Below are 21166 nucleotides of genomic sequence, written 5' to 3'. Positions count from 1 at the left end.
CTCAAGTGATATAATACACAGTTTAAAATAAACTGACTAATGAGATCACAGACATGCACATTCAATGGGGAAATCACACATTTTCTCAGTAGTTAATAAATTTAGAGAGCTAAAAGTACCTGAGTAATAATGCAGAATACTAATAAGTTTAGAGTCCTGTAACATCCTAGAGCCAAACTGATTCAAAACAACAGTGTTAAGAATTTAAAATATAATCTATTATTTTAAAAAGCAATCAAGTTATAAGGCAAAACCTGTAAAGGTGTATACAAACAGCATACTGCATAAAAATATTCATATAAACCACTTAAAGTTCATTATAAAGGCACTCCACCAGAATGCATACTTTAAATCAGATTTTTATGAGCCATAAGCACATTAGTTATTATAAAAGTGTATTTAAAAAAAAAAACAACAAGCAAATCCAGCATTTCAGACTAGTAGATTTATGACTAGATAAGGTGTTGAAGCAGCCTGGTTCAACATAGATCAGGAAAACTCAGCAAAGTGAGATTAGATCTGAGCTTAACAAACACCATGAAGAAACAGAGATGGAAGAAATACAATGAGTAAAAAAAAAAAAAATGCCACAGGTAAATGCAACTGGAAGCAGAGAAAGCTGCCAAAGATAATACACAAAAAGGGTAGCACAGTTAGCACAGGAGAACAGTGTGGCAGTAACAGAGAGAACTCTGGCAACACAAGCATTAACATAGGGATACTCCTGAAATGGTCAATGGCCCAGCCATACCAAAACAACCCTTATTTCTTGTTCTTGTCATGGCTTGGCTCCTAATCTCTTGTTTTGCTTTGACTTCTTTATGCATCTCACCTAAACAGAAATGTTGTATAAGTCCACAGAAAAAACACAGGGCTTAATTTCCATGCACTGTACTCTTTGCATTTCTGCTGTCTGCAAATACTAGTTAAAGCTACTAAGTTCTTAGTTTAAATCCAAACATTATCAACTTCAATTTATATTTGTTTTAAATCAAGCATAAAAATTTTGATACATTACACTATACTTTACTTTATCAAGTCGTAATATGCTTTACATATATGACCAAAATTAAAGTTGAGCTCAAATTTCAGCAGAACTTCTGCAAGTTATCCCATCCTATCCTTTTCTTCACACTTGAAAAATATCCTCTCCACAACTATACTAGAGAAAAAAACTGCCATAATAATTTTCACAGGTTTTTGAGGAATGGAGATTAGTAGTACTGAAAGTAACAGTGAGATTATTTTCTACCAGACATCTCCCACAGGTGCCAGACACACCTTACCAAATTCCTAAAACAGTATTTCCCCCATTTATTTCTAGCTTAGAGAGTTTCAAAGCTTTGTTAGTGCTTACAATTTCCTGAAAAGCTTTATTTTTCAGAAGAAGACGTTCTATGAAATGGAATCGTTTACTGAGATAAAAAATGTAAAGTATTTGAGACTTAATAAATATCACTTTTTTTATTACTTCTGCTGTGCATTTTAAAGCAGGAATTCACCAGGACAAGAGCACTTCTTATTAATTTTTATTGTAACTTACCCTTTGATTAAGGCATTATATCATAGCTTTAGATCTGGCAAAAATCTGAGCACTGTAGTTTTAAGGCTGAATCATAAAAATATTTCAACACTATGAAAGAACTATAAATATTATGAAGTCATCAAAAGCTTCATCATCCTCATCTTTACTATTTGTAAAGAACTCAAGAGGTGCAAGGAGGTGGCCCTTACCAGTTACACAGCAGTAACTTTTTGTCTCTGGGAATCACTTTTAAGATTCTTTTAATTGCAGGATACAGCTATAACCACTTTATGGGAAACATATCTCAGCATTGCCATAAATGCAATATTGAGATAGAATTACATATCACTTCTACTTCTGAAGGTCTTTTGGCAGATAAGAAAACATAATTCAAAACTTTTACTTTACAAATGACAATTTATGCATCGTAAACTCTACCATATTTTGAAATAGATGAGCTGAATAATTTAGGTGGAAACTACAGTATGTTATAAACAAAGATAGAGAATCCAAGTTGAAATCACTGGGATGTTTCCCTTTGTCTTCTCAAATATCATGATTAGTTTCTTATCTGTCTTAAAAACACCACAACAAACAAAGATTTACTGTAGATTAAGCCGTGTTGTGCTAACAACAGTGGAAAGCAGTGATTTTTTCCACCCTCAGTGGAGGCTGAGGGTGGTACATAGTACACATATATATGTACAGAGAGATATGCAGACATATAGAGGGTATTCTCAGTGGAGCTCCACAGGCCCTGCATTTTCATTGAGTTGATATTACACATATATATGTATAGAGAGATATGCAGACATATAGAGGGTATTCTCAATGGAGCTCCACATGCCCTGCATTTTCATTGAGTTCAATTACCAGTTTCCCATTCAGCTTATGACTTGGCTGGCTCCTCTAGGTCCCACAGAGCGTGGAGGGAGGACTAAAGGTACTGAATCTTTGTTTTGGAGTTCTCCCTGCTTTGGTAGAAAGTGACAGTGAATAGCCTATGGCCACAGAGGCAGAGGACATCGAGCTTATCAATGCCACTTACCCAATGCAGGAAAATACTGACTACTACTGTCAACAAAATCCCATTCGGCATCGTGCTTAATGAAATACAGTCTTTCCACAAACAAAACCTAATAAAACTAAACAAACACAACATCAAAACAACAACAACAACAAAACACAAAAATCCCCAAACCAAAAAACCCCCACAAATCATCAAGCTCTTTTCTGCCTCCCACAATCAAACAAAACTTAAACCAACTTGCTTTCAATTCTGCTATATATGAATATTCAGTGTCTAATATGACACATTTTCTTATTTTCCTGATAAAAGGCTAGCTTGGAACAAAGAGATCTTACTGTGAAAGCCAGTTCTCCCTACTTCAAAAGTGGTACCAGCAAGTTTTGTTCATAATCAGTCTTCCAGACCTTTCAGATATACCATAGGGGCTAATCTGATAATCATCAGCCTTCAAGGAGAAGTCCCCTACAATATATGCAAATTAGAAGCAATTAATTGAAAGGTTGGATGAAATTATCTTTGCATTCCAAACTGGGCTGTCCTACAATTCCATGATTCATTATCGTGGGGAGACATGTTTGGGAGGGCACAGAAGGCCATCTAATTGTGTCAGTCTTGGCTTGTGGTTCTTGTAGAAAACAGCAATATATCAAATCTTGTGAAATCTGTATAGATCTACTTCCACTTACTATGGACTAAGATCTGTGTTATAACACTGAGATGTATCACACTTCTCAAGCCTGTGCATATGAGTTCTTAAATCTGATGACTGAACAATTCCCTTCGCCACCCTCAAAAAGCTAGAGCTAAATGACTCATTTCCTACTACCAACTCTTCATGCCTCCTGTTAAAAGAAACACTCTCCTGTCTACATGGTTTTCTAATTACTATTTATTTTTTTGACTAGGATATCCAATTTCCATCCAAACATAGAACACCTCCCTCTTTTGGATTAATTGAGGGTTAAAGGCACTTACTAATTCTTCCTAATCATGGAAAAGACATGTTTTTTTCCAGTTACAAGTATTTGTGAATTGAAGCAATTTTCATCAGATGATAGCTTTGATCAAAACCAAATCAACTCTAAAGAGCAAAAGACAAGATTAGGAAACTTTTGAAAACTTTAATTCTGAGAGTTATCTGTAATTCATTAAAAATTCCCACCTTAAAACAAGTAATGCCAAGTTGAGCTAAGGGTTTTATCTTATTAATTTCAAGGATGATGAACCACAGACTTGAAAGAGCACCCACTGAGTGTTCCCTTAAAGGTGAAGGGAAGTCCCTAATGGGATTTCCAAAATTGCATAGAAGCATTACTGCCCAAGAGGTCAATGAAGCATTAAGTCCATTATTAAATCATATACAGTTCCTGCTGACATTATTCTAAATGCCAGTTTTGAGGCTTTTCAAAGATCCCAAGCATTTCAGATGTATGAAGTGAATTACAAAGCTAATTTTCTCAGCTGAAGTATCTGAGGATAAAAATTCACCACAACTTTCCAGCCAGTTCTGCAGATCCGTGCTCACCGTAAGGCTTTCACAGCTACTCAAGCAGAAGAAAAAGCAATATAACCATAGCAAAGGTGTTTAAAAAATGGCTCAATCAATTACATTGAAAACTGTAAAGGGTTACTCTTTGCAAATATCAATTTGGAAAAACAGGCAGTTCAAGAGGAAGACAGAAACCCCAAAATGAAGGAAAAATGTCTAACAGATCAAGTTTTCACGTGCTACATTAACCTGACAAACATTCAAATCCAAATTCTTTTTCCCACTGTAGTTATTAAAAACCCAACATGCTATTTCTGCTATTCAATTTTTTTTTCAGGACAAAAACATCTCTGCTGTGAAAAAGAAATGAATGAAGCTCTGTATCATTCTTTGCTCTTATGCCCATTTTGAAGTCTAGATTAATGACAGAGGAGCCTCTGTGGTTAAGCACTTGCCTAGCAGCATCAACAGAAAACAGGAGTTACTGATACAATTCCTAGCTTTTATTTTTTATTATTCTTTTTACTGATCTTTCTTAAGTTTCCATTGTAATAGCAAGATATGAAAGGAAATTAAAAACACAAGTTTGAGAGTGGAAAATATTTCTCTTGTTCTTTGCTGTCAAGACAACTGCATTTTCAACAGGAGATAGGTAAAATGTAACCTCTTTCCCAATGAACAAAAATGAATAAAATACATGAAACTATATAATTTAAAGCACATAAAAAGATTTGTCTCTTTCTAATGAAAGCAATCAGTCAAAACAGGCAGTTCCCAACTCCACTGAATGCAGTTTTCAGTAAGAACATTCATATCAGTTTTGACAAGAATGGAAATTCTGAGCAGATTTCTGACAGAGATGGACTCATCCCTGCCAAAATTGCCAAGAGAAATACTATAGAGCACCAAGGTCCCACGGGGAATTTTTGTTTGACATCCTTGGGGTCCCATTGCACTCTCCCCTCCTGTCCCTTCCCCCACACTGTTCCCAATGCAGGAGCAAACACCACTTTACTCCAGAGTGCTGCAGTTACTCAGAGGCTTTAAAGATGTTTTGGGGATTCAAATCCCACTCCTTTATCCCTATAAATGTCACTGCTAAAAGCCATCCAATCTGCATGCTGAAAACTGGACAAAACTGTATCTTAGTTATTTGAGATGAATTTTAACCCAAGCACTTTACCTTATTATTTTAGACCAGGAAATCTAGACACCCACTTGTCTTAAAGCCTGAAATCCCCTTTCTGTTTTACAACAGGTCCTGCTATGTTCAAATGCCTGAGTACACCAGAGTTCAGCAGACATGGAGAAAGACAAGACAATACAAGAAATATGAGACAAGGAGAAATAGGTCTCAATTGCACTGTTTCAACAGAAACAGCCTGGGGTCAGGGCAGGCATTTGGACAGTCCAGCAAAATGATTTAGACTCCTCCCCTGCCCTCACCTGATTCAGATAGTCCAAATTTTTCCAGATAGTACACCACTGATTACTTTGAGTCAGTCTGTCTCTCTTTCTGCAGCCTCAGGTTTTAAAAGAAAATGCTTTATTCAAAAGCACAGAGAGGGAAACTTTTTAAACTTCAGAAATATGTTAGTTACGGATAGAAGCATTTTTTCCATTTTCCATTAGACTCAAATATACATTTAGTTTGACTTTTATGCTAAACAGAAGTGCAGTTTCAAGTAAACCCCAGTTCTCTACTAACACTAGTTTCATTGTGATAACATGCAAACTCCCACCACTTTCCAGACAAATTAAATTTCATTGAAATTTCACAAAAGGTTTGCAGAAGCTGACAGAAAAGCAAAGAATCTGTCACTGCATCTTTATCTATTGCATAGCTAAATATCTTTATCTATTGCATAGATAAATAAAGGAAATGGTAATCTTCAGCAGGTTAAAGCAGATTTAAGTACTGTCCTGAACTGGAACAACAGGTCCCAGCTCACCAAGGTATTTAATTACCTTTTTACCTTTAGCACTAAGTAGTTAGTCTAATTTCTAGCAGACTGCTCATGTATTTAAAGTTGCTTCTGAGAGAGTATTATGATAGCACTGTGCCAGGCCCACCTTTTCTATCAACACTAGAGGCAAAGCAGTCAGACAAAGCAACATCTATTTTCAACTCACTAGAAAATACACCATCAATAATGTCTCTGTAAATTGCAAGTATATCTTTCAGACACATCATATATTGCATGTCAGCCTTTAGAAACAGCTGAAATGGATCACAGCTTAAAGTACGTGGTGCTGATATATACACATTTTTAAAATCACATTACAGAGCTCTCTCATAATCATGAGCACAAAAAGAACAGGTGAACCTATCATTTACCTCAAGTACCTAACCAAGAAGCTAACCAAGAAGAAACCCACTTTGGGTTACTATACAGCATTAGTTAATAAACGTCAGCAGAACTGTATAACTTCTCTTTTTACCTAATGAGGCAAAAGGGAATAAAAGACAAAAGATGCAAAAAAAAGTTCTAACTTTGTAAGAGACAGAAACTTCCCCAAGATCAAAATATACACATGGAATATATGTTGCTTCCTGATGCAAATGTAAGGAAAAAATATATACTGGGTAACAAAGCAATGCCAGTATTAATGTAATCAACACTGCTCTCAGGTGGAGTGGAAGTAGAGATTATTTTACTAGAATGAAAACAAAAAATGCAGTACAGTTTCCCTATATCTGAACAAATAACACAATTACAGAATATTCCACGTAACCTTTAACAACCTGTGAAATAAAAATCTGCATGCATTGAATCCACAGGGAAGGCCCTGCCATTCACACTGGTAGAAGGAGAGAGGAACACAGCTGGCAGGCTTTAGCCAAAACTTTCAGTCACATTTCATATGAAATGCTTTGCGCTACAGATATCCCTCAGATTAAAGTAGATACAATTTCCTCTTTAGGTCATCAAATTAAAATACTTTAGGACAGAGCCCTACAACCTTACTGGACAAATGTAGAGGGGTTGAAGCATCCTGAGTTACTTGGGTCCTCCATCCAGAGTATCTGTTTCCCTGCATGCCCACAGCTCTATCCTTGCTCCAAGTCATTAATAGATGTCCTGAATGCAAAGAAAGCTTTGACATGGATATCCTGGTGCAGAGAGGAAGAGATATGAGAGGCTGGCATGTCATCTCATTCCCCCACTGGGAGGAAATGACAGAAACCATCTTCAGAAGAGAAGAGAAGAGAAATGCACAGGAGGTGGGTGTATGCTAACAGGGTTGTAGAGGCAGAGCAAAATGCACCACAGTCTCCAAATGTCCACACGCGGCAGAAAAATACAGTGCGGGAACAGGAAGAAAGTCCCCTAAACTTCAAAAGGTGTAGCACAGAGCCTTTGAGGATGAGCCCATTCTGAATTACAAGGAGCACTGCAAGAAACATGAAAACCACTTTATTTCCACAGTGCTGTTTTCTACACCACGAAGATATAAAACAGTACTCCTCTGAGCTATCAGCTCCCTTTGTTCATTTGTTTGTTGGATGGTTATTCACAGGAATGGCAGCTTTTATTTCAACAATATAGATAAAAGTATCACACTGAAATTTAAATGTCAAAGAATACATACTCAAATGTCAAATACCAATAGACAAATGCCAACAGAGAAATGTCAGAAATACACCCATGTCTCCCACTGAATATAACTGTATCTGCACAAAAGCAAACCACAGCATGACGTGTAAAAGCAAGAGTTTTTCTGCAGTTCCTTTGGGATGGTAACACCACTCGTGTCAATAACATCAGGATCTGGCAACCATTTGACTGGATTATTCCAGGTACCTGGTTCATTTGCAGACATAACAGTACAAAACTTGTATCATCGCATTCCTGAATTTGCTCACTCGTCACTAAATGAAGGACCCAACTCAATGAACTTCTGAATGAATGCTCCCCTGCTTTCCAGGAGCCCATGAAAGATAAAGGAGAGGACTTGAGACAGTTTCTGCTAGACTCATTGGCTTAATTTGGCCAATAAAAACAAACATGAACATGAATTCATGGTGTTTCTTAAACAGTTTGGTTTTTTGAGTCCCAGCAATATTAACGTTTGAATGTAAGTAAACTTTTTAAAAGTGAGCAAATGACTCCAAAACCCAAATAGAACTGACTTCCGGTAGAATTTGGACTCTTGAGAAATTCGAGTGCATTTAAATATTTGACTTGCATTAACTAAAATCAGTTGATTGTTCCTCAGGGGAAAAAAAATAAATAAAATTCTTTACACACTTTGTGTGAACATCCGGTCCCAGTGACTTCAATAGACCTTTTGTCAGGATTTCACCCTTCATTACCTCATATAAAAGTACTCAGAAACATGTTCATTAGGGAAGATGCGTTTGTTTAGAAACTTCAGTCAGTCTGCTAATTGCAGCTACTTCCACTAGAGCTGAGAAATAAAAATGGTTAGGTAGTTCTTTAGTCAGACCACTAACTACATGAAAACCTGAAATGCACTTTAATTGGTGTAGCTAACAAAAATATATCTGACTCCTGTAATTATTATGATTTGCTTTCAACACTAGTGGCTCATACTCTGGGAAGTAAAACCTAATCAAAGATAAAATGTGTGACATTTTGTCAAAAGAGTAAAACCAACATATGGCATTTTAACCTTACAAATTTTCTTCTCTGTATCTAAGGTTAATGTTTTAGGAACCCCAGCCTTTTGGTTTATTGTTTTGTTTTTTTTTTGTGTGTGTGTGTGTTTTGGTTTTGTTTTTTTTTTTGTTTGCTTTGGTGGTGGTGGTGTTTGGGTTTTTTTTTTTTAACTTTGTGACATTGATTGGAAATATATTTATTTTAAATCCTTCTACTATTCAATTTAGTGTAAAAAATACAATATTTAATTGGAACTATTTTTAATTTTCTTTGAAAGGTGCTTCTGAGAACAATTACCACATTCTCACAATATATACAGAAGTATCTTCAATTGGTCAATTCTTGGTCAATTGCTGAGGTGAGTAGCTCGAGAGAGGACGCCTTCAACACCGGAACGGGCGGGGGACATCAGCGTCCAGGAGCCTCAGCTCAGACCGACAAGAGCCACCGAGAGAACCTCAAGTCCTCCATAGGACCTGCCCAGGAGCCGGCAGCTCAGCTGACCCACACGGGGCGGAGCCTGAAGCAGCGGCACCTGCCCTGACTGGGTAAAAACCTGCCCAGGGAGCGCGGCGAACAGAGCGGGTGGAGGCGGTTTGCACGGGCAGGGGAGCGGGGTGGTGAGCGCTCGGCGTGTGAGCAGGGCCCGGTCCGGGAGCTCTGCTCTGGCTGCCCCGGCGGTGGCAGCGTAGGCACCCAGACAGAGCCGGTGAGAGGGGAGGGAGGCTGCAGTGCAGAGCTCGGGGTGCAGAGAGTGCCTGCACTGGGCTTGTGAGGGGAGGGTGCGCAATGGGCAGGGCTGCACTCGGTGCTCCCTGGTGGAGGTCCTCCTGCAGCAGGGGCTGAGCTGCGGGATGCTGTTAATAGGCTGCGAGATGTCAGGGAAGCTGAGAGGAAGCAGGAATGCTTGCTCCCGGCCCAAACTGTGCAGGGGCCTCGAGCTTCACCTCTACCTCATGAAGGAAAGAAGGAGGCCGTTAACCTGGGAAGCGGGGAATTAGTGACAAAAAAAAAAAAAACAAAAAAAAAAAAAAAAAAAAACAACAAAAAGGAGGAAAAGGACAACCAAAAGCAAGGGGCTTCCCCCTAAATCCCCTGTCCCCACGCAGAACCGCTTTGCTGTCCTGCAGGGGGCTAATGAGGAAGCGCACTCGAGCCAGAAACAGCCGGCTGATGCACTGCTAAAGAAGATCTCTACTGGTGCTGCTAGGAAAAACCGGCGGGTCGCAGTAGTAGGGGACTCTACACTGAAAGGGACAGAAGCACTTGTCTGCCATCCAGACCCCGTCTCAGGGGAGGTGTGTTGCCTACCCGGAGCATGGATCAGGGATGTGGCAGAGAGGCTGCCTGCTCTAGTAAGTCCCACGGACTGTTACCCACTCCTGGTGATACATGTGGGTGCTAGGGATATAGACAGTAGTAGCCTGGGGAGCATAAAGAGGGACTACAGAGCCTTGAGGGAGGTGGTTAGGGGCTCTGGAGCTCAGGTGGTCTTTTCATCAATTCTCCAGGGTACAGGGGAGGACCTAAAAAAAGCTAGGAGGATTAGCCAGGTTAATAACTGGTTAAAAGGGTGGTGTCATAGTCAGGGGTTAGGGTGTCTTGAACACAAGACCCAAGCTTGTAGGCCAGGTCTAGTGGGGGCTGGTGGAGCTGGTCTGATAAAGAAGGGAAAGAGCAGTTTTGTTCGGAGGCTTGCCAGACTGGTCAAGGAGGCTTTAAACTAGATGTGTTGGGGGAGGGGGGCATCATTTCATCCCAACACACCCAGTCAGTTGCCAGAACCTATAATAAAAGCTCGGAGCAATGCAGAGATATCCCAGTCACTCCAGCCAATGAGCCAGCTTCAGTTGGAGCTCGGCTCAGATGCCTCTATACAAATCCAAGTAGCATGGGGAACAAACAAGAGGAATTAGAGATGTGTGCACGCCTACAGAGGTATGATATAATAGGCATCACAGAAACATGGTGGGATGGCTCCTATGACTGGAGTGTTGGAATGGAAGGTTACAGGCTCTTTAGAAAAGACAGGCCTGGCACGCGGGGAGGGGGACTTGCCCTTTATGTTAGGGATAGGCTGGAGAGTATGGAACTCTGTCTGGGGACAGGTAAGGAGTCAACAGAGAGTTTGTGGGTCAGGGTTAAAGGGAAAACGGCTATGGGAGACATTATGTGGGCATCTGTTACAGACCGCCTGACCAAGGAGAACCTGCGGATGAAGCACTCCATAGACAGATAGGAAAAGCCTCACGCTCGCAGGCCCTTGTTCTCATGGGTGACTTCAACCACCCTGACATCTGTTGGAAGGACGGTACAGCCAGGCACAAGTAATCCAGGAGGTTCCTCGATTGTGTAAAAGACAACTTCCTTCTGCAAGTAATAGGGGAGCCGATAAGGAGAGGTGCAATGCTTGACCTCGTGCTCACCAACAGGGAAGGGCTCGTTGGAAATGTGACTCCCCAGGGCAGCCTTGGATGCAGCGATCACGAGATGCTTGAATTTGAGATCCTCAGGACAGTGAGAAGAGAGTGCAGCAAGCTCATTGCCCTGGACTTCAAAAGTGCAGACTTTGGCTTCTTCAGGAACCTGCTTAGGAAGGTTCCATGGGATAGAGCCCTAGAGGGCAGGGGGGCCCAAGACTCTTGGTTGATATTCAAGGATCACCTGCGACAAGCTCAGGAGTGTTGCATCCCAACCAGAAGGAAGTGCAGCAGGAGGGCCAGGAGACCTCCTTGGATGGATAAGGAGCTCCTGAGGAAAATTCAAATGAAAAAAGAGGCTTATAATAAGTGGAAGCAAGGACAGGCAGCCTTGGAAGAGTACAGGGATGTTGTCTGGGAAGCTAGGGACCAGGTTAGGAAAGCTAAGGCCCAGTTAGAATTAAACTTAGCTAGAGCTATTAAAGATAACAGGAAGGGATTCTACAGGTACATAGCAAATAAAAAACAGACTAGGGAGAACGTAGGCCCCCTCCGGAAGCTCTCAGGAGAACTGGCTACACAGGATTTGGAGAAGGCTGAGGTTCTGAATGACTTCTTTGCCTCAGTCTTCACTGGCAAAGGCTCTGACCGCACCACCCAAGTCTTGGAAGGCAGATGCAGGGACTGTGAGAATGAAGAGCTTGCACCCACTGTAGGAGAGCAACTGGTTTGAGAACATCTTAAAAATCTGAATGTGCACAAGTCCATGGGTCCTGATGAAATCCATCCGCGGGTCCTGAAGGAGCTGGCAAATGAAGTTGTGAAGCCGCTGGCCATCATATTTGAAAAATCATGGCAGTCAGGTGAAGTTCCCGATGACTGGAAAAAGGGAAATATAACCCCCATTTTCAAGAAGGGAAAAATGGATGACCCGGGGAATTACAGACCAGTGAGTCTCACCTCTGTGCCTGGCAAAATCTTGGAGCAGATTCTCCTGGAAGGCATGCTAAGGCACATGAAAAACAACAAGGTGCTTGGTGACAGCCAGCAGGGCTTCACTAAGGGGAAATCCTGCCTGACCAATTTGGTGGCCTTCTATGATGGGGCTACAGAACTGATGGACAGGGGTAGACAGTTAATGTCATCCACCTGGACTTGTGCAAAGCGTTCGACACTGTCCCACACAACATCATTGTCTCTAAATTGGAGAGACATCAATTTGATGGATGGACCACTCGGTGGATAAAGAACTGGCTGGATGGCCACATGAAGAGTTGTGGTCAATGGCTCAATGTCCGGCTGGAGAACAGTAATGAGTGGTGTCTCTCAGGGATCGGTGTTGGGACCGGTCTTGTTCAACATCTTTGTCGCTGACATGGACAGTGGGATTGAGTGCGCCCTCAGCAAGTTTGCTGATGACGCCAAGCTGTGTGGTTCGGTTGATACGCTGGAGGGAAGGAATGCCATCCAGAGGGACCTCGACACACTTGTGAGGTGGGCTGATGCCAACCTCATGAAGTTTAACCATGCCAAGTGCAAGGTCCTACACCTGGGTCGGAGCAATCCCAGGCACAGCTACAGGTTGGGCAGAGAAGGGATTCAGAGAAGCCCTGCGGAGAAGGACTTGGGTATATTGGTTGATGAGAAAATGAACATGAGCCGGCTTCAGTGTGTGCTTGCAGCCCAGAAAGCCAACTGTATCCTGGGCTGCATCAAAAGGAGCGTGACCAGCAGGTCGAAGGAGGTGATCCTCCCATTCTACTCTGCTCTTGTGAGACCTCACCTGGAGTATTGTGTGCAGTTCCGGTATCCTCAACATAAAAAGGACATGGAACTGTTGGAACAAGTCCAGAGAAGGGCCATGAGGATGATCAGGGGACTGGAGCACCTCCCATATGAAGACAGGCTGAGGAAGTTGAGGCTGTTCAGCCTGGAGAAGAGAAGGCTGCGTGGAGACCTCATAGCAGCCTTCCAGTGTCTGAAGAAGGCTTATAGGGATGCTGGAGAGATACTCTTCATTAAAGACTGTAGTGATAGGACAAGGGGTAACGGGTGAAAACTTAAACAGGGGAAGTTTAGAGTGGATATAAGGAGGAAATTCTTTCCTGTTAGGGTGGTGAGGCACTGGAATAGGTTGCCCAGGGAGGTTGTGAATGCTCCATCCCTTGCAGTGTTCAAGACCAGGTTGGACGAGGCCTTGGGTGATATGGTTTAGCGTAAGGTGTCCCTGCCCACGGCAGGGGGGTTAGAACTAGATGATCTTAAGGTCCTTTCCAACCCTAATTATTCTATGATTCTATCTTTCTGAAGAAAATTCCTTTCTCTACAGCAGAACTCACTGTAAAGCTTTCTGTGGATCACTGAATGCTGTTTACAAAATAAATCAGAACAGATTAGATCTGTTCTGCTCTGGACACTTTCTTCTTTTTAACCAGCTACAGCACATCACAAAACTCTATGGATAGTATTTATAATGCAACCTTCAACAGAAAAGTTTTCTTATAATCCCTATATTTAATTTTAAACAATTACCTTGGTAAACACAAAAACAATTGCATACTTTGAGCATCTTTCCAGCTTTGCTTTTCTCCTGAAGTGTGTCTTGTAACACTGAGTTTCATGGTGTAACTATATTCCATGTGAAACTCTGTTCTCCTTTACCAACTAAAATTCTATTTCTTTTCAAAGGCAGTGAATGTCTGATTGTCCTTGAACTAAGATAAAGGGTAAACAAGGAAGGTTCGAAAAGCCTGTTTGCACTATCTCATTGTTTCACACAATTTATGTGTGCCCATGGTCCTTAACCTCTTCTTTAAAAGCAAACTGTACCATAGTTTAAATCTGCATTATAAATGTAAATTATACCATCAGAAAAGAGTCAGAAAGGATCAGAAGTCTTTTTGCACATTTATATTTCTAAGACCTTTATGTGGGTATCTATTTCTCTTCTACCTTCTTGTGAAATGAAAGAACACAACTTTATGCTTCAGTCAGGCATTCACCCAGACAGGCCTGACATCAAAAACCAGCCAAAGTCAACCAATTAAATTAAATGAAGGGATACAGATTTGTCTTAAGAAGGGACTACTTTGTTGATCTTAAGAACAAATAGCTCCTTGACGCATAGCACGGAAAATAAAAAGTCAAAATATGTTGAAAAAGGCTGAATTTACAGGTGAAGGAATAAGGACTCATCCAACATTCTGGTCGCCTAAAGACTTTGTGAAGCGCACCTCCAAATATCAACAAGATCCAGTTCTGTTTAGTTTCTAAAGCATCTCTCACAATCTCTGCTCAAGGTGACATATAACTATAGGCATGTGCGTACATCAAGGTATTAACAACAGTCGAAAGAGCAGGAACGGAATAACAATTACAGTAAATAGAGGAGGAGACATTTCAGAAGTTTAGAGACACTTTTAAACTTCCTCTTTATCTCTTCCTTCTTCCAGAGCATTTATCTGTTGCTGCAGAAAAATTTATCTGTTGTATGCAGATAAATGATGTCCTTCATTACATGGCAATGCTGACACATGGAAACAGCTTACACATCTTAAAATAACTTTCTCTGTCATTTGCTTTTAGACAATCACTTCAGCTTCCTCACATATAAAAACCAGTGTGATTTGATACACTAAATGAAGAGATCCTTATATTATCTTTCAGGAGATCTGTGTTTGAAGAAGAGTTGCTCCTGGAAAAGCCTATTAGTCTTTTATTTTCCTAAGAGGTACCATATGATTTTTGCTACTTTTGCCATCCCAGATGGGCAGTTATCCAAAGTTAAGCATATGAATTGCAAATAGAAACTTGCTTCCACCATTCCTTGCACAGGACTTTATTTTTATAGACTATCAAAACTGAAAAAGGTAATTTTGCTGGAGAAGTTCGACATTTCCTCAAACAAGCTCAGTCCAAGTATTTGGACTGTGTCTGGCAGCTGAATACATAACATTGCACTTACTCCATAAAAGTTAATTTTTACTAAAACACTGAGTATTTATTTCATGAAGACAAGAGGTTACAGAAATTTTATCTATGTTATGATAGATTTTCTGTACCTATGAATTTTAATCATCTAATGGCTACATAGCCCACTTTGACCATAGAGCCAATGTGGGCACCCTAAACATAATTTAATGTAAAATTTGCTATTTTGGAAATGGGTTGTAAGGGTTACAAACCAACAGCTTTCACTGCTCTTTTGGGAGAGTCAACCAACAGGTGAACACATTCAGTCTTACAATGAATACCTTGATCAACACAACCTACCGCAAGGCCTCTTCGCAATAATAAAATTGCTGTATATCTAGAAATTCAAGACTTTTCTCCAATTTCTTACTCCTCTTAATGACACACAATATATTATCTGCTGTCAAACAGTTTTCTGTTTGCTCTGTGATGGAACACAAGAAAGCTTTTTAAAAGATCAGTAAAAACAGTCTCTTGTTTGAACATATGTATCCTCACCTTGCGGATGCCTCTGCCAAGATCTTCCCCATAATTTGTCCCCAGAATTTCAAAATGCACATTGGGATTCCCCCCATTTTCTGCAAATTCCAGTTCTCCAGTCAAGCCATTCACTCCACCCTATTGGAAAAAAAAAAAAAAAAAGAATGGATTGAAAACTCAGAAGTAAACAATTATAATAACCTTTTGTTATTTTGTTATCCAAGGCATTTGTGCACTGAGTATGCAGTATACATTCACAACTACTAGAATCAGTACAGTGTTCTCAAGAACAAATTTCCTGAAAAAAATTTGAAGTCTGAATTGTTTCTGTATCATTTAAGTTCTTCACAGAAGACTCAAACTCAGCAGTGGTAAGCAGATGCAGTGCAAGCAACAGTCTTCGTGTGCACTCCCAGTTTTTGTCCTTTAACCTGTCAGTGTGTAAGTACAGACATTCTAGCCCCATTAAAAAAAAAGTTTTGTGACTAATTTGGGTGGATGTGAATGTAAAACTAATGACAAACAAAAGAAATTGCACAAAAAATACTTTTGTTTATTTTTGCATCCCTCCCTTCCCCCCCTCAAAATGTTTCTCATACAAGAGATTTCCACATAAGATCAGGTTGAGTTCTGCATGAAGTTAGGCATTTTGCGAGCCCAACATAAGTGATCTGAATAAATGAGGCGCCTGCCTAGCTGAAAATAGTGATTTTTCTGTTTTCCTCCAAACCTCTACTGCTAAGAATGGATGAGATAAGCAACACAATGGAGCAAATTTTCAAGCTTGCTTTTACTTTTTACATTTTTGTCAGAAGGGGTTAAAATACTGAAGAAAAAACCCAGTGAATATTTACTGTAAAGAATCATGAGTTGAAAAGACTATAAATGCTACAGCAATACTCAAAACATATTCCAGGGTTGATTCAACACGACACTCATTTCATCTTTGTATAAGAACTGTGATGACCTGAACTTTAAATTGAACAGAGACACAGTGAAAACCCTTAGCCTTAAAAAAAAATTATTCAGATTCAGGAAAAAATAAAATGTTTAACCCACTCCCTCAAAATAACTTGAACAATATTTTAAGTATGTACAAGAAAAAATATCTGCCCCTGGTGTAAATCCATATGAAATGGACAGCTTTTCTTTAAAACATGAGGCAAGAGTTTTGTAGCTATGATTTATTCTTCAGTTAAGAGCTTTATTATTTGAACTGAAAAAAAAAAAAGAAAATGAATGCTTTATGTACAAGCTACCTAGCACATGAGCCTTGCTGAATCATGATTTTAAAAGCTCTATTCTCACATCTTTATTTTTGGAAAAAATCCAGGAAGGAGTACCAAATTTGCATCTTCATTGCTGATTATTATGAACAAAAAAAAATGTTGTCATCCTTTTATAAAGCATCCTATAATAAATATAAGGAAGTTGATCACTGAGATAATACCTTTAAAATTTACTAGCAACTACTAGAGAGTACTGTTATCAGGGAATAATACAGAAATATTTCATGAAGTGCCATTTTCAGTTAAAAATAAGATAATACTTTGTGCATATATATATTTAATCTTTTTTAACCTTTTCAATAATTGCTTTTTGAATGCAGTAGAAGAATTTTTTATTTTTATTTTTTATTAAAGAAAAACAGCACCTTGATTAAGGGTGCACTTGCACAGTCTTTTGTAGACTTTGGGTCATTTTGCCCTCAGTGAGAGCCAGCCAGACAATTTTGACACGCATCCTTGTTGTTAGTATGACACTGAGGTTACTTATTATGCTTGAGCAGAATCCTGTAATAATCACACCTTCATGGCTTTTAGATTGCGGTTATCACACCTCTGGCAGGTTCAGCGTAAAGACAGAGTGAGCTTGTGTTTACCTGCAAAATCATTTCAACGTATCCTTAGGCAAATAACGGAGTTTCACAAATATAAACCTTTTCTGTTAACTTAAATGTGACTACATCCTATTCATGAACCAGAAATAAAAACCTGTTCCGCATATCTTTTTTTCTCATGCGGTCTCATCTGGCTTTTTGATTAACAAAGCCAGAATTTCATGGTACATATGATGTAGAAATGCCTGCAAAGCAGCACACATCTGCAAAGCTTGGGATCCCCATCTGACCTCTGAAAGCCTCCATCTGGCTGACTTGCTCTCCCTGATAGCATACACCTATTCCTAGTCCTGCACCACCCTGACCCCTTACCATATACTGCTTTTATATATTATAGTTCATATTTCCTGTGTTACTTTTTTCTCCATAATGTGAATTAAACTCTTGGTTCTCACGTAGGTATAGTATCAATATTAAGCTACTATAGAACACCTAAACTGCACAATAATTTCTAGAATAATTTCAGAGCCCTGGGGGAGGTGGTTAGGGGCTCTGGAGCTCAGGTGGTCTTTTCATCAATTCTCCAGGATACAGGGGAGGACCTAAAAAAAGCTAGGAGGATTAGCCAGGTTAATAACTGGTTAAAAGGGTGGTGTCATAGTCAGGGGTTTGGGTGTCTTGAACACGGGACCCAAGCTTGTAAGCCAGGTCTAGTGGGGGCAGGTGGAGCTGGTCTGATGATAAGGAAGGGAAAGAGCTGTTTTGGTAGGAGGCTTGCCAGACTGGTCAAGAAGGAAGTGCAGCAGGAGGGCCAGGAGACCTCCTTGGATGGATAAGGAGCTCCTGAGGAAAATTCAAATGAAAAAAAAACAGGCTTATAAAAAGTGGAAGCAAGGACAGGCGGCATGGGAAGAGTACAGGGATGTTGTCCGGGAAGCTAGGGACCAGGTTAGGAAAGCTAAGGCCCAGTTAGAATTAAACTTAGCTAGAGCTATTAAAGATAACAGAAAGGGATTCTTCAGGTACATAGCAAATAAAAAACAGACTAGAGAGAACGTAGGCCCCCTCCGGAAGCTCTCAGGAGAACTGGCTACACAGGATTTGGAGAAGGCTGAGGTTCTGAATGACTTCTTTGCCTCAGTCTTCACTGGCAAAGGCTCTGATCGCACCACCCAAGTCTTGGAAGGCAGATGCAGGGACTGTGAGAATGAAGAGCTTGCGCCCACTGTAGGAGAGCAACTGGTTTGAGAACATCTTAAAAATCTGAATGTGCACAAGTCCATGGGTCCTGATGAAATCCATCCGCGGGTCCTGAAGGAGCTGGCAAATGAAGTTGCGAAGCCGCTGGCCATCATATTTGAAAAATCATGGCAGTCAGGTGAAGTTCCCGATGACTGGAAAAAGGGAAATATAACCCCCATTTTCAAGAAGGGGAAAATGGATGACCTGGGGAATTACAGACCAGTGAGTCTCACCTCTGTGCCTGGCAAAATCTTGGAGCGGATTCTCCTGGAAGGCATGCTAAGGCACATGAAAAACAACAAGGTGCTTGGTGACAGCCAGCAGGGCTTCACTAAAGGGAAATCCTGCCTGACCAATTTGGTGGCCTTCTATGATGGGGCTACAGAACTGATGGACAGGGGTAGAGCAGTTGATGTCATCTACCTGGACTTGTGTAAAGCGTTCGACACTGTCCCACACGACATCCTTGTCTCTAAATTGGAGAGACATCAATTTGATGGATGGACCACTCGGTGGATATAGAACTGGCTGGACGGCCGCACACAAAGAGTTGTGGTCAATGTCTCAATGTCTGGCTGGAAACCAGTAACGAGTGGCGTCCCTCAGGGATTGGTGTTGGGACCGGTCTTATTCAACATCTTTGTCGCTGACATGGACAGTGGGATTGAGTGCACCCTCAGCAAGTTTGCCAATGACACCAAGCTGTGTGGTTCAGTTGATACCCTGGAGGGAAGGAATGCCATCCAGAGGGACCTTGACACACTTGTGAGGTGGGCTGATGCCAACCTCATGCAGTTTAACCATGCCGAGTGCAAGGTCCTACACCTGGATCAGAGCAATCCCAGGCACAGCTACAGGTTGGGCAGAGAAGAGATTCAGAGAAGCCCTGCGGAGAAGGACTTGGGTATATTGGTTGATGAGAAAATGAACATGAGCCGGCTTCAGTGTGTGCTTGCAGCCCAGAAAGCCAACTGTATCCTGGGCTGCATCAAAAGGAGCGTGACCAGCAGGTCGAAGGAGGTGATCCTGCAACTCTACTCTGCTCTTGCGAGACCTCACCTGGAGTACTGTGTGCAGTTCTGGTGTCCTCAACATAAAAAGGACATGGAACTGTTGGAACAAGTCCAGAGAAGGGCCACAAGGATGATCAGGGGACTGGGGCACCTCCCATATGAAGACAGGCTGAGGAAGCTGGGGCTGTTCAGCCTGGAGAAGAGAAGGCTGTGTGGAGACCTCATAGCAGCCTTCCAGTATCTGAAGGAGGCCTATAGGGATGCTGGAGAGGTACTCTTCATTAAAGACTCTAGTGATAGGACAAGGGGTAACGGGTTAAAACTTAAACAGGGGAAGTTTAGGTTGGATATAAGAAGGAAATTCTTTCCTGTTAGGGTGGTGAGGCACTGGAATAGGTTGCCCAGGGAGGTTGTGAATGCTCCATCCCTTGCAGTGTTCAAGACCTGGTTGCACGAGGCCTTGGGTGATACGATTTAGTGTAAGGTGTCCCTGTCCACGGCAGGGGGGTTGGAACTTGATGATCTTAAGGTCCTTTCCAACCCTAATTATTCTATGATTCTATGATTCTATGATTCTAGTGACCCACAAGCAATGTCTGGAAAAAGGAAAGCAAAACTCTGGAACCAAATGATAAAAGAATGGAAACACTGAACATCAGCAAAAAAAAAAAAAAAAAAAAAATTCTAAGGTAGATGCTTTGTAAAACAGAAAGTGCATAAAGCATTTTTCTTTCTTATTTTGTGAGAAAGTAGTTTTAAATTGGGAACTTTCAATATAAAGTGACTTCTGAGAATGCTCCCAATAATTTATGGGACATGAAAATAGAATCATGTCTAAAATATAAGTGATTTTTTGAGACCTAAGACAGCAACTTAAAATTTTAGTCAACTTCTAATTTCATTTTTATAACCTTTGTCCTTGCTTGAACAAATATGATAAAAATAATGAAGATGCATTTACCTCAGTTACATTTGAAGAAATGCAATCCACTCCTAATGAAAACACTTTTGTCTCTGTTAATACATAGCCCTTAACATATAGAACAGGTAAACTGACTTGCCTACCATATTTTGAAACTGAATCTACCCAAAACCATTGTGTGTAAGTTTATTTACCTTGATTTTTTAAATGGCTGCAAATATCGGGGCAAGATAGAAGCTCTGTTAGTTAATTTTATTTGTCTGAAATCCAGTATTACCCATAATAACAATTTTTCTCATTCACCTATGTCGCAATTTTATCATGCTTTGAAAACTTCTCATGTAAGAATGTCTTTAAACAGAACTTACTTTCCTAGAGTGTGTACATTTGCAAATAGTGTAATAAGAGCTCAGATTACATGGGAATACTCTTTGTTTGGAAAGGGAAGAGACAGAAAGACAGAACAGTAAAGAACCACTCATATAATACCAACAACAAAACTAAATCGGATAGGAAACTTCTTAGAGTTCCTGATGCCTCCTCCCTACCTGGGACATATCTTGCTGCTCCTGTAAGCCAGGCAATCTTGCTATTGCTCTCTAATAGCC

The 21166-nt window shown here is 40.6% G+C and overlaps 1 protein-coding gene across 2 annotated transcripts in view; it reads right to left on the bottom strand.

The window, feature by feature from the left end:
* GRID2 (glutamate ionotropic receptor delta type subunit 2) overlaps window positions 1–21166 on the bottom strand; it is a 735631-nt gene that overhangs the window by 195828 nt on the left and 518637 nt on the right. For both annotated transcript variants that reach the window (XM_062637614.1, XM_062637616.1), the window contains one exon: window positions 15560–15679. In XM_062637614.1, the coding sequence (XP_062493598.1) occupies window positions 15560–15679 (120 nt within the window). The remainder of the gene's footprint in view (window positions 1–15559; window positions 15680–21166) is intronic.

Source organism: Pezoporus occidentalis, unplaced genomic scaffold, assembly GCF_034315485.1.
Source record: "Pezoporus occidentalis ecotype Australia unplaced genomic scaffold, CSIRO_AGI_Poc_V1 ctg53, whole genome shotgun sequence".
NCBI lineage: Eukaryota > Metazoa > Chordata > Aves > Psittaciformes > Psittacidae > Pezoporus > Pezoporus occidentalis.
Note: the sequence above shows the minus strand (reverse complement) of the source record. Positions and strands in the feature narration are given on the sequence as shown.